At 43.5% G+C, this 25,713-nt stretch overlaps 1 protein-coding gene across 1 annotated transcript in view; it reads left to right on the forward strand.

Annotated features, from left to right (window-relative positions):
• Nucleotides 1-16,060, forward strand: part of LOC138970215 (keratin, type I cytoskeletal 9-like) — a gene marked incomplete at its 5' end in the record, with an annotated part of 70,450 nt that extends 54,390 nt beyond the window's left edge. The window contains 5 exon segments of the mRNA XM_070342710.1: nucleotides 69-207; nucleotides 2,171-2,286; nucleotides 7,025-7,097; nucleotides 14,243-14,464; nucleotides 15,378-16,060. Of these exon segments, the coding sequence (XP_070198811.1) occupies nucleotides 69-207; nucleotides 2,171-2,286; nucleotides 7,025-7,097; nucleotides 14,243-14,464; nucleotides 15,378-16,060 (1,233 nt within the window).
• Between the last annotated feature and the right edge of the window lie 9,653 nt (nucleotides 16,061-25,713).

A 25,713-nucleotide genomic window follows, 5' to 3' on the forward strand; every position in this document is an offset into this window, starting at 1 on the left:
TGTGTGTTTTTTTAGGTTGTTTTTTTGTGATTACACTTTTTTGATCATTGCTTAAACATGTGTTTCAGGTATTTGATGCTGTGATCATTTTAGCGTCCTTCGTTGTGGATCTTGTGTTTCTGAAAGGGTTGTCGGCCTTTCCTCTGGACGACTCCATCTTTATATTGGCCTTCCTCCTGCCCTGGAGAGTCATTCGTGTTGTTAACAGTGAGTACTTCCCCCTTCCTTGTTAACAGTGAGTACTTCCCCCTTCCTTGTTAACAGTGAGTACTTCCCCCTTCCTTGTTAACAGTGAGTACTTCCCCCTTCCTTGTTAACAGTGAGTACTTCCCCCTTCCTTGTTAACAGCGAGTACTTCCCCCTTCCTTGTCCACACTTTATAGTCCTCTTTTAAGACCTCCAAAAAAATTAATCTGAGAAAATCAGTCTTAAAATGTGTCTTAAACTGGGGTTAATTTTACAGATGTTAAGAACATCTAAACAATCAAGGTCTTGAACAGGGGAAAGCCTTAAATGGGGGGTCTTAAAAGGGTGCTCCATTGTACCTGTTTTGAGTTGAGTTGATGGTATGGGGGGGGGGTGGGCGGTACAATTTGTGTCTGGTCAATGCATTTTGTTTATAATGCGATTTACTTAAAACTGTGCATAGTCCTAGAGCAGTGTCTAGTGTTTTTAAGACCGACAAACATCCCAAAACAGAGAGACTGCTAACATTTCAAAATTCGTAATCAAAATACTAGAATGGTAAGTTATAACGCATATTTTATGACAAAAGAAAACATTCACAAGGACGTCGACCCAGTCGTTTTAAAAGTGAACAGACAGACAAACTCTTAAGGTACAGATGATAAACTTAACTTAGAAAGCGTTGCTGATCATTCTCGACAAAACATCCTATGGTCGCATGCTTCGCGGAAACCAGTCTTCGGATTTCGGCTAGTCAAGTCTTACTCATTGATGACTGATCCCGGGTTTTCAGTGTCGATCTTTTAGTTTTAGATCGACTTCTTCTTCTTCTTTTGCGTTCATGGGCTGAAACTCCCACGTTCACCCGTGTTTTTGCACGAGTGGATGTTTACGTTTATGACCGTTTTTACCCCACCATTTAGGCAGCCATGCGCCGCTTTCGGAGGAATTTCAGATCGACTAAATGTGGTGATATCGCTTCACGCGACTTGTTTCTTCTGTTGAATAACCGCTGCCAGGCAAGATCCCTTTGCTTTGCGTTCCCCATCATTTACCAATTATGGCTTCATTTTCCTGCATTTTTCTTCGGATTGGCGTAAGTCCCCGGAGATGTCAGCAATGTGATCGGCATCCTGTGTAAACGTTTTTCAACAAGGTTTTTTTCACCAGGAAGATATTAAATTTGCATTGATTTTGCAACATACAAGACATTTTTGTTCGTCTTTCGTTTAAACTGTAATCAAAAGAAAACTTTTAGAGTATGCCTGTGTCAGTTGATCATTACTAAGTTTCGTGTTTCCATGCGTGCTGCTTGGCTTTCAGATCGTTTCTTTGAGATAGATTCTGTCCGAGATTTCAAACCAGGCAGCGAGTGTGTCGATCGTTCGTGCGAGCTCACTAATCAGTGTGTGTGTGTGTGTGTGTGTGTGTGTGTGTGTGTGTATGTGTGTGTGTGTGTGTGTGTGTGTATGTGTGTCTGTGTGTCTGTGTGTCTGTGTGTCTGTGGCTGTGTGTATGTGTGTTTATTAGTGTGTGTGTGTGTGTGTGTGTGTCTGTCTGTTTGTCTGTGTATGTGTGTGTCTGTCTGTTTGTCTGTGTATGTGTGTGTTTGTGTGAGTATTTGTGTGTGTGGGTATGTATATGTGTGTGTCTGTGTGTATGTGTATGTGTGTGTATTTGTGTCTGTGTGTATGTGTGTCTGTGTCTGTGTATGGGCGTTTGTGCCTTGCTGTGTGTGTGTGTGTGTGTGTGTGTGTGTGTGTGCGTGTGTGTGTTTGTGTGTGTGTGTGTCTGTCTGTCTGTCTGTCTGTCTGTCTGTCTGTCTGTCTGTCTGTCTGTGCGTGTTTTCTTTCTTTCTTTCTCCTACATTTTTGTTCCGCCTCTCTTTTTCTTCTTTTTCTTATTTCGTATCCCTGAAGCTATGCGTATAATTATATATGATACCGAATCCGGTTAATCGTTGGTGACATTGTGCGTGTTCCAGGTTTGGTGGTGGCCGTGATAGACCACGAACACGTCAAGTTGAGGTTGCTGTACAGTCGCAAGAAAAAGCTCGACAAAACCGTCGAAAATCTCAGGAACGAGGTGGATGAGTTAAAGGTAAGAAATTAACTTACTTAATAATAATAATTGTCAACAAATCTAAACAACGAAGTGACTGTGGTAAGATGAACAAAGTTAAAAACAAAGGATTACTGTACTCACCGATACAAAGATGACACAAGACGATAACGAATTTTCGCTTCTGGAAGCTTCATCAGGAAAAACAAGAACACAAAAGACAACAAGTCGCGTAAGGCAAAATTACTACATTTAGTGAAGCTGTGGAACTCACAGAATGAAACTGAACGCACTGCATTTTTTCACAATGACCGTAGTCCACCGCTTGTGCAAAACGGAGTGAAACTGACGAGCCTGTTCAGCGCGGTAGGGGTTTCGCTGTGCTGCATAGCATGCTTTTCTGTACCTCTCTTCGTTTGAACTTTCTGAGCGTGTTTTTAATCCAAACATATCATATCTATATGTTTTTGGAATCAGGAACCGACAAGGAATAAGATGAAATTGTTTTTAAATCGATTTCGGAAATTTTATTTTAATAATAATTTTATATTTTTAATTTTCAGAGCTTGTTTTTAATCCAAATATAACATATTTATATGTTTTTGGAAACAAAAAAATGATGAAGAATAAGATGAACGTAAATTTGGATCGTTTTAAAAAAAAAACTTTTTTTTTTATAATTTTCAGATTTTTAATGACCAAAGTCATCAATTAATTTTTAAGCCACCAAGCTGATATGCAATACCGAAGTCCGGCCTTTGTCGAAGATTGCTTGGCCAAAATTTCAATCAATTTGATTGAAAAATGAGGGTGTGACAGTGCTGCCTCAACTTTTACAAAAAGCCGGATATGACGTCATCAAAGGTATTCATCGAAAAAAAGAAAAAAATGTCCGGGGATATCATTCCCAGGAACTCTCATGTCAAATTTCATAAAGATCGGTCCAGTAGTTTGGTCTGAATCGCTCTACACACACACACGCACAGACACACACACACATACACCACGACCCTCGTCTCGATTTCCCCTCTATGTTAAAACATTTAGTCAAAACTTGACTAAATGTAAAAAAGGGAAAACACACACACGCACGCACGCACGCACGCACATACAAGTACTGGTGTCACATGACTGATGTGAACCAGTTGATTGGCTAATGGCGATGCACTTAAATCTGTTAGCGCACTCTTGGAGTGCGCTAACTTTTCCACAGAGCGTATTCTTACGCCCTTTGCCAAAGTGAGACTGTACTCTCATCCTGAGAATTAATTGATGACATGTAGCTTATATTCTCCACTTTACCCAAAAATAACCATGCATTTCCTGCGGCTCAAAGCAGAAGGTTTTTTTTCTGACAGATCGCAGGCGCCTGTGCCACAGTTAAGCCCACTGATCTAAAAATAGAAGCGGCTGTATCTCTTCCAAAAATGGTCTCTTCTCGTTTTGACTTGCAAAGATTCTTCTCATATGCCGTGTTAGTGGCATGTAGCTTATTAACCATATTACTAAATGATAAGTTAGTATAAAATTCCCAGCGGCAAACAGAAAACACAAGTGTTATTCCGATAACGTACCAGCTAGACCAACATTTGGAAGTCGACTCTGTTATAGTAGACTACACTAAAATACGACTGCATCAGTTCAGTAAATGAATGGTTTCCGAATTATTATTTCAAGGCAACAACAATCGGAATCGAAAACGTGTAGGGTTAAGAACGTTCTTACCATGTATAAAACTTATTGCCTCATGCGTGCAGACGAGCAATTGTTGTTTTTGAAATGAGACTGCAGTGCAGTGGTTCGATTGCCCTAGCCGCCTAGGAGACGACATAAACCCCGCAGCAAATTAACATGTTGGGCAAATGTGAACAAACAAACGATGGGGACATAATACGTGTAGGGTTCACAGCATTCTTACGGTTCATATATATAGTACCAGTCTCCCCGATGAATGAAGATACAACACGAGAAACATACCACATTTACTTTACAAATGTGCTAACCGTGGCCTTGGAGTCAATTCAAGGGGCAACACTCTCCACAGTCAATCTGTCGAAGCTCGATGAAGGTTTCGAATCGCAAATAACTAAGAGCACAGTCCTTTCTCCGAGTTTAAATGAGGTCTCTATGAAAGATCATCACTTTTTAGCTTAACGTTACACTGGAATTTACCAACAGAAATTAAAACAAGAGTTTGCGTGTGACGAAAGCACGACACACTTGTCCTTGAGACAGCCCACACAAAAGTAGAATTGACACAAACCTGACCACACAGTTACGCCTATCCAAATGCGCGTTGCAAAATGTGCGTTTTGAATCTTCTTTTTTCTCTGGCGATACTGACAATATCGTTATTGAAACAATCCCAGTGCACTAAGGGATTTATAGAGCAAATCTCGAAAATAATTATTGAACTCAGCGCTATGCGCTTCGTTCAATAATGAATTTTCTCGATTTGCTCTATAAATCCCTTAGTGCACTGGGATGTCTCAATAACTTAAATAATAATAATAATAGTAATAAAAATAATAATAATTAATCACTTTTCTATAGCGCAAGTCCCGATTCACAGCTCCAAGCGCTTTACAATTCCAATAAACACCTCACACACACACACACACACACACACACACACACACACACACACGCACGCGCGCGCGCACGAACGCTCGCATGCACGCACACGCACACACACACACACACACACACACACACACACACACACACACGATATACAAATCATGACATTAGAAAATATAAGCAAACTAACCCATCCTAGCGATAAGAAGTGTTTGGGAGTGAACATTCACCGCACACAAAGCATCACTCAGCACAGAAATTAGGGCAGTGCATATTACGCATACACTTCGACACATGCATTATGATCTAAAGGTACTGCGCATCCGTAGGGGACAGACAGAAGCTGTTTCTTTTGTCTTGTAACTTGTGAATTGCTATCCTGAATAGAATAACAATTAGTTCACAAAAGAACTAACTGTTATGCATAGAAAGTTGAATGTTCTTTCAACTGACATGCAAAACTTGTTCAAATTAATCTGTTTCGATTTTTTGTCGATTTTAACAGGTGGAACCTTGCTTTTGTTTTTGGGGTTGTTTTTTTTTGGGGGGGAAGACCTGTGTATCTGATGTTTGTCTGTCCACTGTTAAGACATAACCTCGCGTAAAATCAATCTGTTTCCGAGTCCTGAAAATGGTATATAGGGGAATTAACGGCCCTTCTAGTCATATACTTGGGTTGTTTTGCTTTCTTAAGAAATGGTCTCATCACAAAGATCAAACACTCAAGCCTAGGGTTGTTTTTTTTTGTGACGGGTCGTATACCATAGTATTTCGCATTCTCTTCATGTAGCTTTTGGCAGCATTTCTCTTGCTTTCTAAGATCGGAACATGTCGAAACTGGACGCCCTTTTGAATTTAGTTTTTTTTTCAAGAAGAAGGTTTACGTTTTCACACAAAAATGCCACTAACGCGTGGGAGGGAAATCTCACAGAGGATGGCATCAACCCATAACATGTGCGTGTTAGGCTCATGTTCTTTCGGAAACAGGTCGGCATCTCTTTGGCCAAACCAAACAGCATAATCTGAGCCAATGTTATTGCCCACAGCCATCGCTTTTGTCTCTTCTCGTTATTTCAGCCTCAGAGTGAACTTGCGTTTTCTATCGGGGTTTTGTTTTCCGTTTCCGCTTTTGATCTGTTTGTGTAACCTTTCAAAGCGGTCGCTTTTCAGGTTTCATTTGCAAGTGGGGATCACACGTTATATAATAATGATGTTTTTATTTAGAGTTTTTTTCTGCCGTTTTATTTTGTGTTGAATTTGAATGCCGAAAAACAAATTTGTCGGGTTCTGTATGCCAGCTAGCATTGCTTGAACTTTTTTGCCTCCAGTTTAAAAGTAAAATAAATGAAATAGATGACTTGTCAGGAATTGACTTTTGTAGTTGTGAATTCGTTGGTGTACATGACCAGTTAGTGCTTGGAATAGTAAAAACTGTCGCAGTAATCAGCGGACTGTCAATACGAAGGTCTATACTCGATTTGCATCAGTCGCAGACAATTCAGGAGGAGTTTAACAGAATGTTTTTAGAATGGTGGGTCAGTCTTAAGCCTGTCCTTAATTGAGCCCGAAGTCGACTACGCGAAGACTTCGCGAAGTCTTTTTACCGAAAACTCAGTGCTAAGGCTCCGTGTGGCCAGCTTCTCGAAGTATAGTTCTCGTAGTCCACTTCGCCTAGTTAAGGACGGGCTTTAGGGAACTGTTAGCACGAACATTGTAGACTTCTTTCCGTTGTGCAGAATTGTTGTAATCTAACTTATTTTCGCTTGTGTCTGTGGTTGTTTGTTGTTTGTTTGTTGTTGTTTTTTGTGGGGGGGGGGGGGGGTTCGGGTGGGGTTTCTTTATTGCTTTTTTGTGGGGGTTTTTGGGGGGGGTTTTTTTTTGGTTTTTTTCTCTCTGTTGTCCGCCTTTCTGCATGGCTTTCTGTCGATCTGCAAGATGGTTGTTGGGTATTTGTTGTTGTTGTTTTCTAGTTTATCTTCCAAGAAGTGAGACTGCATCTCTACGTGATGAATTAATGTTGCAAGTAACTGCATCACATCAAATCGAACCGCTCACCAACCACCCCCACCCACTCCCATACTCCTTTTCTCCCTCCCCTTCTTCTGTATTAATAATGTTTCCCCCAGCTCTTTCCTCTGACAGACACCGACATTGTATTTCACTGACTTGTTTCACTTTGTGTCTCATTGTGTTCCAGGGCTTGCTCCAAGACGTGAGATCGTTTTGCATTAAGGAGGGATTGGAGGCCTGGAAAATTGATAATTTATTGGGTAAGTAACTCTCTTCTTTTTGGAAAATGAAGAATACGAGAGAGAGAGAGAGGGGGAGAGAGAGAGAGAGAGAGAGAGAGAGAGAGAGACAACAGACAGACAGACAGACAGACAGACAGACAGACAGACAGACAGACAGACAGACAGACAGACAGACAGACAGACAGAGAGAAAAAGAAATAGAGAGAGAAAGAGAGAGAGAGAATATTCGAGGCGTCCTCAGGCATATCATGCCATCATCCGGTCTGCTTGCTTGCAATGCGTGTTGGAATTTTGTTTCCATGGTTTCTTGGCGTTTCGATTGTTTGACACTTTTCTATTTTCGTTTTTATGCAATGCTGTGCTGTGTTTTGAAATCGCATTTGTTGTGAGTACGGTATATGCTATGTCCTTGTTGTTTACTGTGTGCTATTTTCTTACCTGTCTATTGTTCTGTCTGTCTCTGTCGATGCACGGTCTCTCTCTCTCTCTCTCTCTCTCTCTCTCTCTCTCTCTCTCTCTCTCTCTCTCTCTCTCTCTCTCTCTCTCTCTCTCTCTCTCTCTCTCTCTCTCTCTCTCTCATTATGTCTGTCTGTGTGTGTGTGTTTGTGTGTGTGTCTGTCTCTCTCTTTCTCTCTCTCTCTCTCTCTCTCTCTCTCTCTCTCTCTCTCTCTCTCTCTCTCTCTCTCTCTCTCCCTCCCTGTCCCTCTCTCCCTGTCCCTCTCTCCCTTTCTCCCTCTCCTCTCTCTTTCTCTCTCTCTCTCTCTCTGTCATTATATGTGTGTGTCTCTCTCTCTCTCTCCCTCCCTGCCCCTCCCTCCCTGCCCCTCCCTCCCCCCTCCCTGTCCCTCTCTCCCTTTCTCTCTCTCTCTCTCTCTCTCTCTCTCTCTCTCTCTCTCTCTCTCTCTCTCTCTCTCTCTCTGTCTGTGTGTGTGTGTGTGTGTGTGTGTGTGTGTGTCTCTCTCTCTCTCTCTCTCTCTCTCTCTCTCTCTCTCTCTCTCTCTCTCTCTCTCTCCGCCACACCACGATTTTTTTCATTATTTTTTGCTTTGTTGTTGTTGTTTTTTGAAGTTATTGGCTTTAATGTTTTGGTGCAGAGCGAACAAGAGAGACTGAAACTCGTCAATGAAAAAACAATGAAGGTTGTGTCCCTCAGGGGACTTTGTGTTCAAAATTCGACGCTTTTAAACAACAACGATGACGCGAACGTGAACATGATAATGCGGACCGTTTAACACAGGTCAAACATTTGTGGAATCATTCAGCAAACTGCACATTCATAATGTTCGATCGCGGCCGACCGAATCTAGCTTTTTGGGGTTTTCTTTGTCAATATCATTTTCATCACTTTACTAATCATTTTCTGGGAAATTTGAATTGGGTCGCTGCCTCACAGCAAAACGCTAGCAGCAACGAGAGTCGTGCTAACCAGGTTTGCGCGTGTTAAGGTATAACCAGCCACCTGAACTTCTGGCAGAGTGACATGGGACTTTTACGTGCCACGGCGGTGACCCGGGGGCGGGACATATATACTGTCTCTGAGTCTGCACATAAAGTCGAAACGTGTCTGTCCCGGCCTGGATTCGAACCAATTACCCGATGCTCGCAAATCCTGCACTCTACCAATTGAGCTACAGTGACTGACCAGACCCTCCTTTATTCACAAACGCTATGCTATTCGTGGCCAGGGCTGAGATGCACGACGCGAGAGTGGGTGCCACCCAAACGGGAAGACCGGCACGGTTGGCCTAGTGGTAAGGCGTCCGCCCCGTGATCGGGAGGTCGTGGGTTCGAACCCCGGCCGGGTCATACCTAAGATTTTAAAATTGGCAATCTAGTGGCTGCTCCGCCTGGCGTCTGGCATTATGGGGTTAGGGCTGGTTGGTCCGGTGTCAGAATAATGTGACTGGGTGAGACATGAAGCCTGTGCTGCGACTTCTGTCTTGTGTGTGGCGCACGATTATGTCAAAGCAGCACCGCCCTGATATGGCCCTTCGTGGTCGGCTGGGCGTTAAGCAAACAAACAAACAAACAAACAAACCCAAACGGGAGAGAACAAGCCGCGGGTTCTGATTCGTTGAAATCACAACAAATCTCAGCTTCAACCAATCCAACGTTGCGGCTTGCTCCCGTTTGGGTGGTCATTTTCTCATGCACTTCAGCCCGGTAGTCCTGTATATATAGTGTGTATAGCATATATGAATATTGTGTGAACTGTACATGTGGTGATTTTTGTCCGTCTGGTTAATTGTTTTATGTAGGTTGTACATTTAATTGTTTTGTTCTGTATATGTTCTTTTGTAAAGGGCCTGGAGCCATAGGTTAGGCACTTAAAAATATCCAGTGATTATCATTATTATTTTAGTCAACTATGGCACACACGTAAGCTGCTCTAGTCGTGATATGGAAGCGTCGGGTTCGATCCCCCACGGCGGAACCTTTGTTGATCAATGCGTGTAACCCATCGAATCCAGCGCTGAATTATCGGGCTCTGCGCACCTGTCCTCTACCAATTGAGCTACAGTAACTGATCGCACCTGTTACGCACCTGTAGCACTTTCTCCGAACGTGAGAAATCCCCTTAACATTCGTGACCACAAATAACAAGGTCTCTTTATTTATCGCTCTCACGCGCAGTCACCATTGTTCCTCCGCATTCGTGACCACGTTTTGTATTGCCGTGTTTTTCGTCATCACGTTAGTGGCCATGCTCCCGTTTCCCTTTTAACCTCTTCGGCAAAGATGGTTAAGGTGGCTGCTTCCATTGATTGTCGTCACAGGCAACGAGAGGTGTTCGGGGCGACAGTGCCTATAGCTATCTGCATTTCTCTCCCCCACCCCCCACCCCTCCCAACCTCACCCCCACCTGATCGTCGTCACAGGCTACGAGAGGTGTTCGGGGCGTCCCCGGGCCTGTAGCTTTCTGCATTTCTCTCCCCCACCCCCACCCCCCTCCACCCTCCCACCCCACCCCCACCTGATCGTCGTCACAGACTACGAGAGGTGTTCGGGGCGTCACTGCCTATAGCTTTCCGCATTTCTTTCCCCCCTCCTCCCCCACCTGATCGTCGTCACAGGCTACGAGAGGTGTTCGGGGCGTCCGGGCCTGTAGCTTTCTGCATTTCTCTCCCCCCAAAGTTTCATTCAGTCGTTTCTACGAGCACTGCCCGGGCAATCTTACGCAACCCAGTAACTCTGTTCCAGGGCAAAATAAGGAATAACAAAAATCAGCTGAGAGGGGAGAAAATTGCCCGAGGTTCTGGAGGCGGTATTTTTATGAGCATGGATTTTCGGGGAGGGGTTGGGAAGCTTGTGGAGTCTATGGTGGTGGTTGATGGGATGTATAAGGATTTAAGTGGGTTTTGTCCTTATATAAGGTAGATTTCTTGGTGAAGTGTGTGTGATGGGGCGGGGGGGGGTTGTCTTGTGTGTGTGAGAGTATGTGTCTGTCTGTCTGTCTGTCTGTCTGTCTGTGGCTTTGTCTGTATGTTTTTTTGTTTCTGATGATCTTTGTGTATTTGGTTCTGCCTCTCTGCATGTGTGTATGTTTGTATGTTTCAGTGTGAATCTGGTTGAATGTCTTGTCTGCGTGCCTGCCTTTCTGTGTTTCTATCAGTGTGTTGTCTGTTTGAGTGCCTGTCTTTCTGTCAGTGTGTTGTCTGTCTGTGTGCCTGTCTTTCTGTGTTTCTGTCAGTGTGTTGTCTGTCTGCGTGCCTGTCTTTTTGTGTTTCTGTCAGTGTGTTGTCTGTTTGCGTGCCTGTCTTTCTGTGTTTCTGTCAGTGTGTTGTTTGTCTGTGTGCCTGTCTTTCTGTGTTTCTGTCAGTGTGTTGTCTGTTTGCGTGCCTGTCTTTCTGTGTTTCTGTCAGTGTGTTGTCTGTCTGCGTGCCTGTCTTTCTGTGTTTCTATCAGTGTGTTGTCTGTTTGCGTGCCTGTCTTTCTGTGTTTCTGTCAGTGTGTTGTCTGTCTGCGTGCCTGTCTTTCTGTGTTTCTGTCAGTGTGTTGTGGTTTGCGTGCCTGTCTTTCTGTGTTTCTGTCAGTGTGTTGTCTGTTTGCGTGCCTGTCTTTCTGTGTTTCTGTCAGTGTGTTGTCTGTCTGCGTGCCTGTCTTTCTGTTTTTCTGTCAATGTGTTGTCTGTCTGCGTGCCTGTCTTTCTGTGTTTCTGTCAGTGTGTTGTGGTTTGCGTGCCTGTCTTTCTGTGTTTCTGTCAGTGTGTTGTCTGTCTGCGTGCCTGTCTTTCTGTGTTTCTGTCAGTGTGTTGTCTGTCTGCGTGCCTGTCTTTCTGTTTTTCTATCAATGTGTTGTCTGTCTGCGTGCCTGTCTTTCTGTGTTTCCATCAGTGTGTTGTCTGTTTGCGTGCCTGTCTTTCTGTGTTTCTGTCAGTGTGTTGTCTGTTTGCGTGCCTGTCTTTCTGTGTTTCTGTCAGTGTGTTGTCTGTCTGCGTGCCTGTCTTTCTGTGTTTCTGTCAGTGTGTTGTGGTTTGCGTGCCTGTCTTTCTGTGTTTCTGTCAGTGTGTTGTCTGTCTGCGTGCCTGTCTTTCTGTGTTTCTGTCAGTGTGTTGTCTGTTTGCGTGCCTGTCTTTCTGTGTTTCTGTCAGTGTGTTGTCTGTCTGCGTGCCTGCCTTTCTGTGTTTCTATCAGTGTGTTGTCTGTTTGAGTGCATGTGTGTGCATGTATGTGTGTATGTGTGAGTGAGCGTGTGTGTGTGTGTGTGTGTGTGTGTGTGCGTGCGTGTGCGTGCGTGTATCTGTGTCTCTGTGTATGTCTGTGTTTCCGTACGTGTGTGTGCGGGTGTGTGAGTACATGCGTACGTGTGTGTGTGTGTTTAGAAAAGTCTGCCTTGCGAGCGGGTAAGTGGACAGGAAACCGTATGAATGCGTGCATATATCGACGCAGCGCGTATTTCTATGACTGTGTCCTTGAAGGATTATTGTCAGGAGAAGATGCCTCCATCAAAACGTACGAAAAAGACAAAGGTGAATTTAAAGAGTCAGAACTACCGGAACTGGAAATTGCATAATACAAATCTCGAGAAAGATTAGCATCGACCAATGAGAGGCCAAACGAGTTCGACAAATAACAGTTCCACAGTACACTTTTCATTGGAGGAAATGCGTCTGTCTCCTTCGAGAATTGTATTGTATTTTATGTAGTTTTCTTGAGAACTTTACGGTCGATTTTGATTTACATCACTAAGCTAGCGGCTTCCACGTTTATCAGAATAGAATTTATGTTTGGCATGTTACTATGGCCGATGAACAGCGAAGCTCATCAAGTACAAATGGTACATATTATTTCTATGTAAGTGTTGTATTTTAAGGAGAACTTTTAAAATCGGACACTTCGAATGGCCAGGAAGACATTGTTAAAATACGGGTAGCAATGCCATGACGTCACAAGGTTCATGCTGTGCAAAGACTCTTTAAGAACAATAATTAAATATAAAATACCAAGTTGACTCAAAACTATATTTTTAGTGAAAATGTATGTTTGATTTCGGATCTAACATTAATAGTGCAGAAATGAACACTTTTGTAATTAAGATATTTGTTTGAAAAACTTTTTATTTTGCAAATAAAAGACAATCCGCAGCTTCCTTTCTGCTGAAAACAAACAAATACCCACATTCTGACACTTCATGTTTCTGATGCTCTACTGTCATTTTTTTATGAAATGTCGTTTTGGGCAATATTTTCAGCTAAAGTTCAGTCAATTTCGCTACTTCTTGCAAGGTCAGATTGGCCCTCTCGTCGTGATTCTGTTTCAGAGGCAAAAATGAATGAGAGAGAGTGCGTGGTGGTAAGACGTCGGCCTCCTAATCGGGAGGTCGTGAGTTCGAATCCCGGTCGCTGCCGCCAGGTGGGTTAAGAGTGGAGATTTTTCCGATCTCCCAGGTCAACGTATGTGCAGACCTCCTAGTGACTTAACCCCCTTCGTGTGTACACGCAAGCATAAGACCAAGTGCGCACGGAAAAGATCCTGTAATCCACGTCAGAGTTCGGTGGGTTATGGAAACACGAAAATACCCAGCATGCCTACTCAACGAAAGCGGAGTGGAGCTTAAATATGCTCTCAGAGTATAGTTTGGGGAACCCAAATGGGCAAACGAGCTCACACGTAACAAGAAAATTCTAGAACGCTGAAGAAGAAGAAGAAGAAGATGAAGAGAAAGAAATAGAGAAAAAGAAACCACACATTGTGCAGGCGCCTTGCAGGGACTGGTGTAATAGGAGGGGGAAATGATCGAGGAGCGGAGCAGCATCATTACTATTGATTTGTCTCCACTGATCGATAGTGCACTTTCTCTCTCTCTCTCTCTCTCTCTCTCTCTCTCTCTCTCTCTCTCTCTCTCTCTTCCTCTCTCTCTCTTTCTCTCTGTCTCTCTCTGTCTCTCTGTCTCTCTCTCTCTCTCTTGTTTTTCTCTGTCTCTCTTTCTTTCTCTGTCTCTGTCTCTCTCTTTCTCTGTCTCTCTCTGTTTTTTTCTCTCTCTCTCTCTTTCTTTTTCTGCCTCTCTCTCTCAGTCTCTCTCTGTCTCTCTCTTTCTTTCTCTGTCTCTCTGTCTCTCTGTCTCTGTCTCTGTCTCTGTCTCTCTCTCTCTGTCTCTCTCTCTCTCTCTCTCTCTCTCTCTCTCTCTCTTCTCCCCGTTACTTAAGTTATTATTTTCCTTCTGCTTCCCTGGTAGAGCGGGTTGATTTCCCATTTTCCCATTATCCTCAGCAAAAAGGAAGTGCTCTGCGCATACCCTTTGCAAACTGTAAATAATGTGCAAGCTTGGAAATGAAAGTAGTTTTCTGTTTTACTACCTAATCTTTCTTTCTCTTCTTCTAAATGTTGTTCTTGTTATTCTTGTGAATGTGTGTGTGTGTGTGTGTGTGTGTGTGTGTTTGTGTGTGTGTGTGTATATATATATATATGTGTATGTGTGTGTGTATGTGTGTGTGTGTGTGTATATGTGTGTGTGTGTGTGTGTATATGTGTATGCGTGTGTATGTGTGTGTGTGTATGTGTGTGTGTGTGTGTGTGTGTGTGTGTGTGTGTGTACGTGCGTGCGTCAGCGTGTTTGTGCGAGCATGTGCGTGCTTGCTTACGGGTGTGGGTGGGAGCGTGTGTGTGTATCAAAGGCCTTTGTGAAAATGTTGAGATCTTCAGGTGCATAGTGACGTTTTACAGGTAAATTCGCCCCACGGCGGAGGAAGGACTCTAAGTTCTACACGCTGGTCAAGCTGGTCATGTCCACGGCCAGTGTAGCAGACGACAAGGACAGCGTCTCTTCTTCGTCCATCGAGAACGACATCCGCGCCATCGCCAACCGCGACAGCGTCCTCAACATCAACGACTGCAGCAACAGCAACGAAAACACAGTCAACTCATTTAACTTCCTCAACGTGCCAGGTGAGTTAGGGATGAATGGAAGGAAATGGGGTCGAGTGGTGCTTGCCGCCCCCACGCTTGTTTTTGTTTTAAGGACACCAAGCTTCTAGAAGAGGGTCAATGAAGAGGAAGAAAGAGAGAGTGAGATGTATACAGCTGAACTGAGGGCCGGACTAGGTAAGTACTAGGGGGGGGGGGTTACAGATGGGGGTCCAGGGGGCGAAGCCCCTTGGTGGGGGACCAGGGGGCGAATCCCCCTTGGTGGGGGTTGTGTCCCCTTGAAGCTGAACGTTTTTTGGTGTTTTTCTGGAGGGAAAGGAAGCCTCTCCTTGAACGAAAAAGGTAAATTCGACAGCAAGCTGTATAGGCAATGAAGAGAATGAGGGGGTGAGAGGTGCGATTTCTCCTCGGATTTCATGATGATCCAGATGCAACCCCCCCCCCCTCCCTCCCCCACCAACAACAACAAAATGCGTTTGGGAGGTACATGCTTAAGCCAGGGGGGGTTGCGCAACCCCTACAACCCCCCCCCCCCCCTAGTCCGGCCCTGGAACTTTTTATTAACCATAATTTTTTATCTCAAAAGTTGGTAGACTGCACACAAAGAAGGTTTGCTAGAGCTATGGAAATTGGCGAAAATGTGCACCTGACTTTTGGGAGTCACGTAGGTCAACATAATTGAAATTGTGCATCTAACAGTCAAAGTCAGCCTGTCTCTCTCTCTCTCTCTCTCTCTCTCTCTCTCTCTCTCTCTCTCTCTCTCTCTCTCTCTCTCTCTCTCTCTCTCTCTCTCTCTCTTTCTTTCTCTCTCTCTCTCGCTCTCTCTCGTTCTCTCTTTCTCTCTCTCTCTCTCTCTCTCTCTCTCTCTCTCTGATAACAATACACTCAGAATAAAGTTATTCACAATTGAGTTCATTGTTTGTTATTCCTCCAGGGAGCTACGATTCCAGATCCATCTCCGACATGTCCAGCTTCAGGGGGGACTTCTCCTCACCCTCCAACACCCCCTCCCCCAACACCTCTCCTCCCCGCTCCCCCAATGACAACTTCCTCCGTGTACCCTTCGGCCACAACGTCTTCAAGTTCGACACGCAGTCTCTGAACTCAGAGATGGACGAGTTGATGGCTTCGCGCCCCTGCACACCCAACATCTTGCTGACGGCTCCTAGTGTCGAAACGCCACTGTGTGACAATGTGGAAGGGGGGATGGCGGAGACCAAGTTCGGGGGGGTCCACGACGGTTTTATAGTAGGAGAGGACAAGAAAGGAGGGAGAGAAGGAGGAGGAGGAGGAGGAGGAGAGAAGGGAGGTGGTAGCGGAGGGGGAAAAGGGGCCAACGGGTTTGGATTCGGAGGAGGAGGAGGAAGTGGTGGAGGTGGGATGTTGACCTTTCAAAAAGCCGCAGAGCTTCACTCTCCCCCTCCCAGCCCTTTTCTCTCGGTCCCCAACAGTCACGTGAGGACGGGCCGGGGGAGGATCTCAGACTCTCACTCTCTGACGGACCTCAATGACGTGCCGGGGAGTTCTCCACGGAGGTCGTCCTGCCTCAGTCTCAACGCCGAGGCCAAAGGCAAACGCAAGAAGTCGCCCCGCAGGGTAAACTTTGACCTTTCCTGAAGGGGCTCCAGACACGGGAGGGTCAAGGTTTTATCAGACTGGAAGAGACTTCAGGGTCGTGTGTGAGGATGTTGATGTGCCAGCGGCGTGGATGTGTCAGGGGACGTCATCGCATCGCTATGGCTTCAAGGTCAACGACGCATGGCTGTTTCAAGGTCAAAGTCGCAGGGTCATATCATGGTCAGTGACAGTGACCACGGGGAAAAGGTCAACAGGGATACACTCCAGGGTGTAACAATACAAGATGACAAAAAGCATAAGGCGATGACACAGGTCATGGGCCAGCGACAAAATGAAAGCATAGACTTTTATAAGGTGACATGCACCTGTCTGGCTTAAATCGTGGTTACACACGGGAACATGCCCCTAATGGTTTGACCGTGAGGGGCGTAAAACAACATTCTCATCACCTGTCTGGTTGTGAGGTAAACGTTACATTTACATGCTCTCTGGGTATCAAGCAAACATTACACACGAAAGATCGAAGTATCGGCTTTGACTTGAAGATCTGAGGCCATTACCAGAAGTTTAGTCTCAGGTGGCGTGTACCTCGAATGGAGGGCCTGGATTGAAAACAAGCTGATTCCGACTTTGATATTATTCTTATGCAAAAGACTTGGGGGAAGTCTTTATCTTAAAAGCAACGACAAAATTATTATAATGCAAGGGCTGTTCCAGAAGACACGATCAGTGATAATTCGAGATGCACTCCTACGCACAAACAATCTCGAAGATTTTGAAATACCCATCCGTGAACTACTTGTCTTTGAGTGTAGCGAAGCAAGCCCCAGAACACGATTCTTGGCGAGGAAAATTCTCACGTTATTTCACAAAACAAAATTTCCCATATTTCGTGTTGTGACAAAAAAAAAAAGTGTGCGAAAAACATACTGGTACGCCATGGCCGCAAACGTTGGGCAAATACCTCAAAATGTATAGGCAAAACTTAGGAACATTCTGACATTTCGTCTGGCTGGATTCTTGCCACCCAGGCAAATCCTTCACCTACTCATGAATTACATCACAACTGGACGTTTTCCTCACTCGACGAAACGAAGAAGACGCAAAAAGATGTCATAGACGAGTGACTGTGTGCATAATACGCAAACACAATGCGTCTTTTAGTCTTGCGCGTCCTGATTTTCAAGGATGAAACCTCCAAGAAGGTTGTTCCAAATGGGTTGCGTTGCAAAGGAAAGTCCAGAACAGGGTCTTTGAATGGAAGCTGAAGAGACAATCCCGTGAGCGAAGTAGCAGACGGCGCAATGTGGCACCGCAATCCTCTGGTGTCTTTGCTTGAAAAGCTAGATCACTTAGAGAAGTCCCAGAAGCCTTTCAACAGAATCAAAGTATTAGAGTCAAGCCGACAGTGTCTACTACCACGCATAATTATGCGCGATTACGACTTCGAGATTTCATCACGTCGGGGAAATGTAGGCATCGGGAGCTCTTTTGAAACCCTTTGCAAAGCTATTGATATTCTTACACAATAATCTGGAGGCAAAATGTTCGGAGTTTTTGAAATCGTTTCTGACACTGGCTCTGAGTTTCTGAGACTATGCTCGTGAAGAAGATGGTTACCTACAAAGTTGTTGAGCAAGACAGTGATCTGTCTGAAACTTCCGCGTTTGATGCACGTGATACACATGCAAGACACACCGATTGTCCTGACAGTCGTCATCAATAAGAACTCGTCGAGACGTCAGACATTCGTGTTTTATCACATATTGTGCTGGACTGACTGGAAAGGTCACTTGTGGATAGTAATCTTTCTTATGAATACAAGCAGGGATTGCCTTGATCGCGATCTTTCATGCATGGTGATTAATTTGATTAACAGAAATAGTAATGCTGTGGTCGACTACAAATAATTCGTACGCTTGCGCAGTTAGTGGATGTCTACACAATGACTGTCCAGACGTCAATGGTATAGACATAGACATAGACAACTTTATTATCTCAACGAGGAGAAACTCGGGTAAGGTGTATACAGCATTACAATAAACAACATAAAACATAAGAGCATAAATAAAATATCGAGGCGCAAATAGTCCACTCATAATAGTCAAGATTAGGACGACAATATCAAAACAAATATCTCTCTCTCTCTATAAGTATTATAAGCCCAGCAGTTATTCCCAGAATGTTGTGTTTTAACACAGACAAGTATTGATCGTAGAGAGTGTGGTCTTGGAAAAACAATGTGCTACGTAATTAACAGAGTGTGTTGATATGAACGGTGCTCCCGATTTAAGCCAAATAGTGATTGTTTTCACGAACATTTATGCTTATAAGATGTACGTGAAGACTACGTGAAGACTTATGATAGACGGTGGTTGGATGAAAGTGGTTATAGCATAGGTATGTTGGACGGTGTCGGCAATCCGCCAATCGTCGAAGTTTATTTCAAATCGCCGAAAACTTTGCCGTCAATTCTGCCGAGTTGGCCAACACGCCCCGGAATGCCTAGAACTTTCGAAAATTGACGAAACGTTTCTGACTATTTCATCAAAATAAATGAAAGAAACATACCTGCACTATCACATATTGTGATGGTCTTGATTGTGACTGTCTAGTGCATAATCGAATAACTGTTTAGATGTCATATCGTATATTAACACTGCAATGTTGTTATAGATGGCGGTGGTAAGAAAGTGATGTGTGTGATAACGCAGACTGTGATGGTTATGGAAACGTGTGTGTACACAGCAATTCTAAAGATGAAAACAGCCATTGCTAGTTACGCAATTCGTGTGTTTTAACACCGACAGTGACTGGCAATGGCGAAGTGACTTGCAATAAACTCTGAAATAAATAGGTTGTTTCGTGTTACAATACTATAAGATACCTGAAGATGGCGCATAAAAATACAGACAGCATCTTTGATATCATAAACCTTACCTTGTTAACTGTTGGACTTTGTGATATGAAACAATTGTTTGGTGATGGTTCTGTTCGACTGTGTTACTTTAACGGGCGGTTGATGTGTATTGTATCAGCTTAAAACCCCTTTGGGCCGAAAGCCGAATTAAAACATTGAAACCTTGATGCTCTAAAACTGTTGCTGTGTTATACTGGTACATTTGATTTGTTAGTTGGATTAGAGCACACGCTAGAAACCACATTAGAAACGATGCACGGATTTGGAAGTGTTGTATTGGTTTAAACATAAGTTTATTTTAACAAAAGTTGCAATCGTGACATGTATACAAAATACACAGGTAACAGCAACTAGCTAGAATCTTACAGTGGTGTTCCTGCATGGACAGTGTTGTATTCTTCCAAGACAACCGGTACTGCACAAGATCTGTCATGATATTGTTGTTGTTGTTGTTGTTTTGCTTTTTTTTAATTTTTTTTATTATAAAAATGGCCTCAGGAAGAAGGAGTTGCAACTCATCGCTAAAAAAAGGCTGTGAACATCGAATTAACTTCAATCTCTTACCAGATCATTGGATTCGATTCTTTTTCTTAAATAACAATTTGATTAGACTTAGTTCTGCTTGTCTTTTGAAGTGAATGATAGTAGGCGATCTCGTGTTATGAGGTAATGCTCGTCCGTTGGAAAGTAGACTTTCACATTGTAATTTAGTGTTCTATCTTTCGTGTTAACATACATAATTACCCCCTTTAGGCAGCTAGTATAACGCTTCGCTTTAATAAAATCATGATATCTGCATTCCCTATATTGCAGTACGAATTTGTAACACCCAGCTAATGTGGGTACAAGAAAGGGGAAACGGTTTTCCATTGACTTGGACTAGTTTTCATTGGCAATGGTAACTGCTGTGTTACTTAATGATCGTAGGTCACGGTCATTCAAATGTACGTGTCCCCCCCCCCCCCCCCCCCCCCAGCTTGGCGAGTGGCTGTTCAAATCGTCAGTGATGAGTAGGTTTTGGTTGGTCGTTGGCAGAGTGTGTAGTTGCAGTACGTGTTCAAACTGCTCTTGACAAGGCGTCGTGGCAATGTTCTGATTACACATTGTTCCTCATCTCCATGATCGCGCTAGCTATGTTGAAAAAAACGGATCAAAAGTAATCAATGTTTTGTCTCTCAGCAGGAAAGTTCAAATGCCAGTCAAGATTAAAGGCACACCCCTTCCCGTAAAAACACCATCGACCCACCATCTCAGATCTTGCCATGCTTTTAAGTGAGATAAGACCATACTCCCACTTGGACACGTACCAAAAAGCAACAGCCTGTGTGTTGTTTGTGCAGAGTAGGGTTTTATGGGTTTTATTTTGTCTTTTTAAATTCAACTCCTGATTGATAGGTTGATAATTCGTGTTAACGTCCTCTTAGGACGAATTGGCCTATCTTGGGACATGTAGAGTTAATATGCTGTATGTGGGGACAAAACACTGGACAGACATGCAAACAGAGAACACATATGATCGTGTTATAGATCTGGAAGTCTGTTGTTGCGGTATTTCAAAATTGGGATGGAAGTACAGATTTTGTAGGGGGTTGTTGCCTTTGTGTACGCGGGGGAAGCAGTCATGGTGCTCTTTTTTGGTATGGGTCCAAGTGGAGGGATATGGTCTTACCCCACGTAACAGCAGGTTTCCCCACGGACGCTCAATCGAAGGGGTCCCTTGACCCCCGACTTTCCTCAGTGGAACTGTAGAGGGTCCGAAGACAAGGAGATTCATCTTCTTCCTTTCGGTAGGCACATTCCCCGCCACCACATACCCCATGGAGCGCTCATGTCAAAGTTATGCTGACTTTTTGCAACTCTATGAGCCCTTTACAAAACCAGTAGGATCATATGGTTTAGATTAGGCCCCAACAAAATATATGTTGGTTTAGGGTGACCCGACCGACCCTATTTTTTTCCCGCCGACCAAAAACTTTTCTTTCATTTCTAAGGAAAACCTAAACTTTTGGCACATTTTGCGAACCATAACGAGACTAAGAGAAGTAACCTCCTTTAAAATCGACTAAAATTAAAAAAATAAAATTAAACAAAACAAAACAAAAGCCGACCTACCGACCCTAACTTTTTTTATCACGTTACCCTAAACGTTTGTTTGGCCTTAACTACATACATTTTGGTCGGTACAAATCTGGCAGGATTTTCTGAAAACAGTACTGATGGTACAGTTTGCCACAGTTCTGTGGCACGAATCTTACCCACTGTCACAGCTCGTTCGTTAACTGACATTATGTGTCTGTTAAAGTAGAACTAATAAACGTGTTGCTGCATCAGCCAGCTGGGATCTTAAGCTTCTCTGAACACACCATTTCTGTGACAACTCCAGAATACCCGGAACCATGTGAACTCTGAAAATCATTGTCCATGCACCCTTTGTTTGTGGAAAAGTTACCAAGGTTGGTGGGGTGGTGGGTCTAGAGGGAGGGAGAGGGAGATGGAGAGAGAGAGAGGGAGGGAGAGAGAGGCAGAGGGAGAGGGAGGGAGAGAGAGAGAGAGAGGCAGAGGGAGAGAGGGGAGGGAGAGAGAGAGAAGACTGAGATCTAAGCCGCTACGCATAACACAATAGAATTATCATACAGACTCTAAGCAACATCCTATTTTATCCAAAAAAGACGGGGAAAAAGAGACAGGAAAACATAGTACAAGGAGACGAAAGAAAACATAAAAAGAGAGACAGACAGACGAGTAGACAGACAGGACATTCACAAGATCAAACGTTCGTTATAGTGGATGTTACAAGAGCAAGGCACCATCTTTGAACAAAACGACCATTTCCTACCTTCCGCCCGACTTTCCCAAAGCTAACAACAATCAGACAGACAGGCAGGCAGGCAGACAGACAGACAAACAGAAGGAGGGACGGACGGACAGAAGGACAAGTAGGCTGCTAGCAGGCAGACAGACAGACAGATGTTGCATGAAATACACGAACAAAAATGACTTGACTCCCGGCTATGCGTGTTTTTCACCTTTTTACCAGACGATGTGCACCTTAATCGCTTTTAAACCAACTAAGAAAATCCATCCTTTTTTTATCCAATTAACACAAGCAGAAGAACAATTAAAACACTTGCTTCAAAAATAAATATTGATAAATGGGTTTTTGGAATGAGCGCACAAAGTGTCAATGATTGCCAAATTACAAAATATCTGTGAAAGGCGAAAATGATTGATGGACCCTTAAAGAAATTGACTTTTTAAAAAAAAAGAGAAATAGGTTCTTTGAGATCTGAAGAGAATGTTCGGTATTGCTGAACCTCTGTCTGTCTGTCTGTCTGTCTGTCTGTCTGTCTGTCTGTCTGTCTGTCTGTCTGTCTGTCTGTCTGTCTGTCTGTCTGTCTGTCCTCCCGTCCTGCTGTTTTCCTTTCTGTTTTCTGTGTGCATTTTCTGTCATTGAGAAGTTTTGAAAGTTGTTGTTACGTATGAATATATGTCTACATATCTGTCTCTCTCAGTCTGTCTGCCTTTGTGTGATTTTAACTTAATTTGTGTCTCGATACGTGCATCTGTATGTCTTTGTGCATGTGTGTATCTTAAGCTCTGTCTGTTTGTCTGTCTGTCTGCCTGTCTGTATGCCTGTGTGTCTGTCTGATTGTCTGACTGTCTGTCTTTCTACCTGTCTGTCTGTCTGTCTGTCTGTATGTGTTCTTGTGTCTTTGTGTCCGTGAGCCTGCGTGTTCGTACGTCTGTATGTGATATTCTTGTCTGTCTGTCTGTCTGTCTGTCTGTCTGCCTGTCTGTTATGCATGTGTGTATGAGTATCGGTCGGTTGGTCTGTCTGTGTCCGTGTCTCAACAGCAGATGTGCGTGTGTTTACCACAGACATAAAAAGATGGTACTTTTTTACGACTGGGTGTGTCTACCTAAGATGTCGTTCACTCAGCTATAAACATCGGTAGTATGCGTGCAATGGATGGCAGAAAGAAAAGAAACGTCCAAGATAAAATAGTCGCATCAAAATCAAGCCGTGAGATCAGATGGCCAAAGGAGAGCAATAATGATCACACGTTCAAAACACTCCCACCCAAACTGCTTTCCGACACGCAAAGCTAAAGAACGTGGAGTGCGTTAAGGCCAGGATACACGATCGGTTTCGCCCGTACGTTTGAGACCGACCGCCCGAAACTGACCACAAACCGATCGTGTGGCATCCGAACCGTATGTCTCACACGCTTGACAGCATCCGCCTCGGCCCGTCCGTTCATAATACAGCTGGATCTATTCCGAAGGATGGTAAGCATCCTCCAGCCAATGAACGCACGTCTTTCAGTCGACACCCACTTTGCAAATGGCGGTCAGTTCAGCATCAAAACTTGCCGATTCGGAATCGAAATATCTCATCAACCTGAATCTTGGCGACTAGTTGGAATCTATGGAACCATGGAAGTAAAAACTACAAAAACCAGCAACATCGAGACCTGTTCCTGCTGTCCATGCAGCAGACTTCCACGTCAAATGTGGGGTAAAACGACCTTCACCTCGTACGTCTCAGGAGCATGGTGTGGCAAACGTTCCGTTCCTCTGAGACGATCAGGTCTGACCCGTCCGCCTCAAACGTACGTGCGAAACCGATCGTGTATCTTGGCCTTTAGGTAGGGACTTCTCCCCCCAGACATTGATCAGGCTCACGGTTTGGTTGGTTCTTTTGGTTGTTTGGTTAGCTGTGTTTTTTTTCTCAAAGGCAAACGGAGGTCTCAGTTTTCCTGATAAAGATTACAGGACCTCTTGTCGAGTCCTTTGCAAAGATGAGAATAGAATATATGTCTGTGAGTCTGCATGTACGTACTGTATGCAATATTCTTGTCTGTCTGTCTGCGTCTGTCTCTCTCTCTCTCTCTCTCTCTCTCTCTCTCTCTCTCTCTCTCTCTCTCTCTCTCTCTCTCTCTCTCTCTCTCTCTCCCTCTCGCTCTCTCTCTCTCTATCTCTCTCTCTCTCTCTCTCTCTCTCTCTCTCTCTCTCTCTCTCTCTCTCTCTCTCTCTTTGAGGGACTTGCGCGCTCATGCTGGGTCTGGTTTTGCTGTTTCCTTATCGTGTTACTTTTAAAACGTCTACACTCCAAGGCGCTTTCTTCGACAACAAAACATGCACGCACGCACACACACACACACACACACACACACACACACACACACACACACACACACACACACACACAAAATAAAATAAAATAAAATCTCCGCGTCTCTGCAGCATAACACACCCATAATTATTCTACCACTGGGTAAAAAAAAAACAGACCGACACTCTCACGCAACCGACTACATGAATCTTTCATCCATTCCTAATCAAGAAGGCGCTCGTTTAAAGCTCGGATAAATTGAAAATCAAAGTTTTCCTCAAGTTTCCAACAATGTGTCTTGACAGTTTGTCGAAGTACGAGCTCAGAGTCTATGGCCTCATTCAGCAGGAATTGCGAACCGAGCAGCATTGATTCGGAGTATGAAAAAACACTGTCGCAGAATAAAGACTGCGGGTCTTTTCCTTTAGTGCAAATGTACCATGTTCAAGTTACCTTTTTCCCCCGTGTAAACCGTCTTGAGTATGGAAAGCCGTTTGGCTCATAACCATTACACGTGTAATAAAACATAAATACACGCGTAATAAATGATTAATACACGTGTATTTATTTCTTATTGCACGTGTAATTTATCTTTTTTCTTATGCTATGGAATAGCATAATGATTAAATACACGTGTAATAAATATTTCATACTCGTGTAAGAAATGATTAAATACACGTGTAATTAACATTTCATGCGCGTGTAAGAAATGTTTAAATACACGTGTAATTATTTATTACACGTGTATTTAATCATTTCTTACACGTGTATGAATTATTTATTACACGTGTATGAATCAATCATTACGCGCGTATTAATTATTTAGTACGCGCGTATGAATCATTTCTTACGCGCGTATGAATTATTTATTACGCGCGTATGAATTATCTATTACGCGCATATTTAATCATTTCTTACATACACGTGTAAGACATGATTAAATACACGTGTAATACATTTTTCATACACGTGTAAGAAATGAATAAATACGCGTGTAATAAATATTTCATACAAGCGTTAAAAATGCAGGAGTCACGTGGTTAAGCGACTTAAAAACTCGGACTGGGAATCCACATGAAAAACACTCTATGCGTCTTCATCGCCTCGCTTTGCACGCTTACAGCTCAAGATGGCGGAAGCGGCAAACGTCAATGTCACTTTAGAAGGTTTGCGAAGTCGTATATTTTCCGATTCAAGTTTTAATTTATTACAGGTGTATCTAATGATTAAAATACACGTGTATTTAAATCTTTTCCTACACGTGTATTTAATCATTTCTTACACGCGTATAAACTATTTCCTGCACGTGTATTTAATCATTTCTTACACGTGCATGAAATATTTATTACACGTGTATTTAATCATTTCTTACACGCGCATGAAATATTTATTACACGTGTATTTAATCATTTCTTACACGTGTATGAATTATTTATTACACGTGTATGAATCAATCATTACGCGCGTATTAATTATTTAGTACGCGCGTATGAATCATTTCTTACGCGCGTATGAATTATTTATTACGCGCGTATGAATTATTTATTACGCGCGTATAGGTTATGAGCCAAACGGCTTTCCATACTTGAGAGCTTCGACCAGCATAGAGGGTTGGGGGTAATTCGGGAGTACATAGATAGACAGTTCTTCAGAGGA

The sequence above is a fragment of the Littorina saxatilis genome, linkage group LG7 (genome assembly GCF_037325665.1).
Source record: "Littorina saxatilis isolate snail1 linkage group LG7, US_GU_Lsax_2.0, whole genome shotgun sequence".
Taxonomy (NCBI): Eukaryota; Metazoa; Mollusca; class Gastropoda; order Littorinimorpha; family Littorinidae; genus Littorina; species Littorina saxatilis.